A 1,407-nucleotide genomic window follows, 5' to 3' on the forward strand; every position below is an offset into this window, starting at 1 on the left:
TACATATATACATATATACATATTGCACAAAGATTATCATATTTGGTGGTCTGTGCCATCTACAAGATTGAAATCCCCTGGTTTACAAAAGCAGTAGCACAACTTTCCTCAACAAGCAGCAGAATTTGAGGTATCATGTGGCGCAAATGATTACATAGTGTAATTTAATATTTCAGACAAGGAGTTTGTTCAAATCGGTAACCCTAAGTGTGAGAAGTAGTACTACTGATGCTTGCCTTGGCAAAAACCGCTAACAATATGTTGTTTAAAATTGACAACAAGGTGCATATACAAAACAGCATCTACAAAACAGATACCTTGCAGAATGTTTGCTTGCTCTGAAGCAAATCACCTCGTTTTTAGGAAGCGGAATTAGACACAAAAGCGTCTCCTTCAAATCACAAAACCCACTCAAGCTATAACCGCAGAGACCCCAGACTGGGCAGAGAAGAGGAACGCAGGGAATAGAGGGCGAGAGGGGAGGGAGGCAATCAGGTCCACTTAGGCACTTTGTGAGCGGAGCGAGTGGACCTGAAAAGCCTGGCTCCATCACTCTTCTTTAATGGCTCGCTCGCGGCTGGGGCTCCCGATGCTATTTACTTTGCATGCTGTAATTAAGACCTGGCAGCACTTTGCCGAGCTGTTAGGCTGACACTGTACAAAGTTACAGCTTAGAAGAGATTGTACTTCGCTGCTTTTTGTGCCTTACTTAAAAGCAAAATTTTTTATTTTTTTTGGAATAGCATGCACAATAAAACCACGATTGTGCATTAAGAAAGTAAATATGGGTGATTTTGATTTCATATTGAATTTTTAGCCTGTATGTGGAAGTCGAACTTACGGTGGATGCCAAACTTGGAGTGCTGTCCACATTTATTGATGACGACAACCATGATGAGCAGAAATGTGCACGCAAACACAGCAAGACCCACTGCTACTGACACCTATGAATGTGTAAATGGACAAAATTAGAGAGATAAATAGGAGCATAAAAAAACAACACAAAGTTGTGTATCATATGTGTCTTGTCTCTCACCCCAAACACTCTGCTCTCCAGTTTCTCCGTCTCCGTTGATTGGTTGGTGGGAGCTGCTAATGTTAAAGCATTTCATGAAATATTACTTTATGAACACTGCAAAAGATGACTTTCTTGCTTAATGTTTTGTCTTGTTTTCCAGTACAAAGATCTAAACATTGTTAAAATCAAGATACATTTACTTGAGAAGCAAAATAACTTAAGATATTGTGTCTTGTTTTCTGAAAAATATATCAAAATTAAAGGCAAAATATGTAAGATTTTTTTATTAAAATATCCAAAAACCACTAGAACAGTGTTATATATTTTGCTGACTTGTGTACTTGCATTATCCCAAATGTTTCGAAGAATGTTTATATCCAGAGAAATAA

At 38.2% G+C, this 1,407-nt stretch overlaps 1 protein-coding gene across 1 annotated transcript in view; it reads right to left on the bottom strand.

Moving 5' to 3' along the window:
• Positions 1-1,407, bottom strand: part of LOC107592455 (high affinity nerve growth factor receptor-like) — a 38,316-nt gene that overhangs the window by 19,950 nt on the left and 16,959 nt on the right. Inside the window, exons 10-11 of the mRNA XM_016281972.1 lie at positions 1,037-1,092; positions 842-944 (exon numbers count right to left, since the gene is read on the bottom strand). Of these exons, the coding sequence (XP_016137458.1) occupies positions 842-944; positions 1,037-1,092 (159 nt within the window). The remainder of the gene's footprint in view (positions 1-841; positions 945-1,036; positions 1,093-1,407) is intronic.

The sequence above is a fragment of the Sinocyclocheilus grahami genome, unplaced genomic scaffold (assembly GCF_001515645.1).
Source record: "Sinocyclocheilus grahami isolate Dianchi unplaced genomic scaffold, SAMN03320097.WGS_v1.1 scaffold153.1, whole genome shotgun sequence".
Taxonomy (NCBI): Eukaryota; Metazoa; Chordata; class Actinopteri; order Cypriniformes; family Cyprinidae; genus Sinocyclocheilus; species Sinocyclocheilus grahami.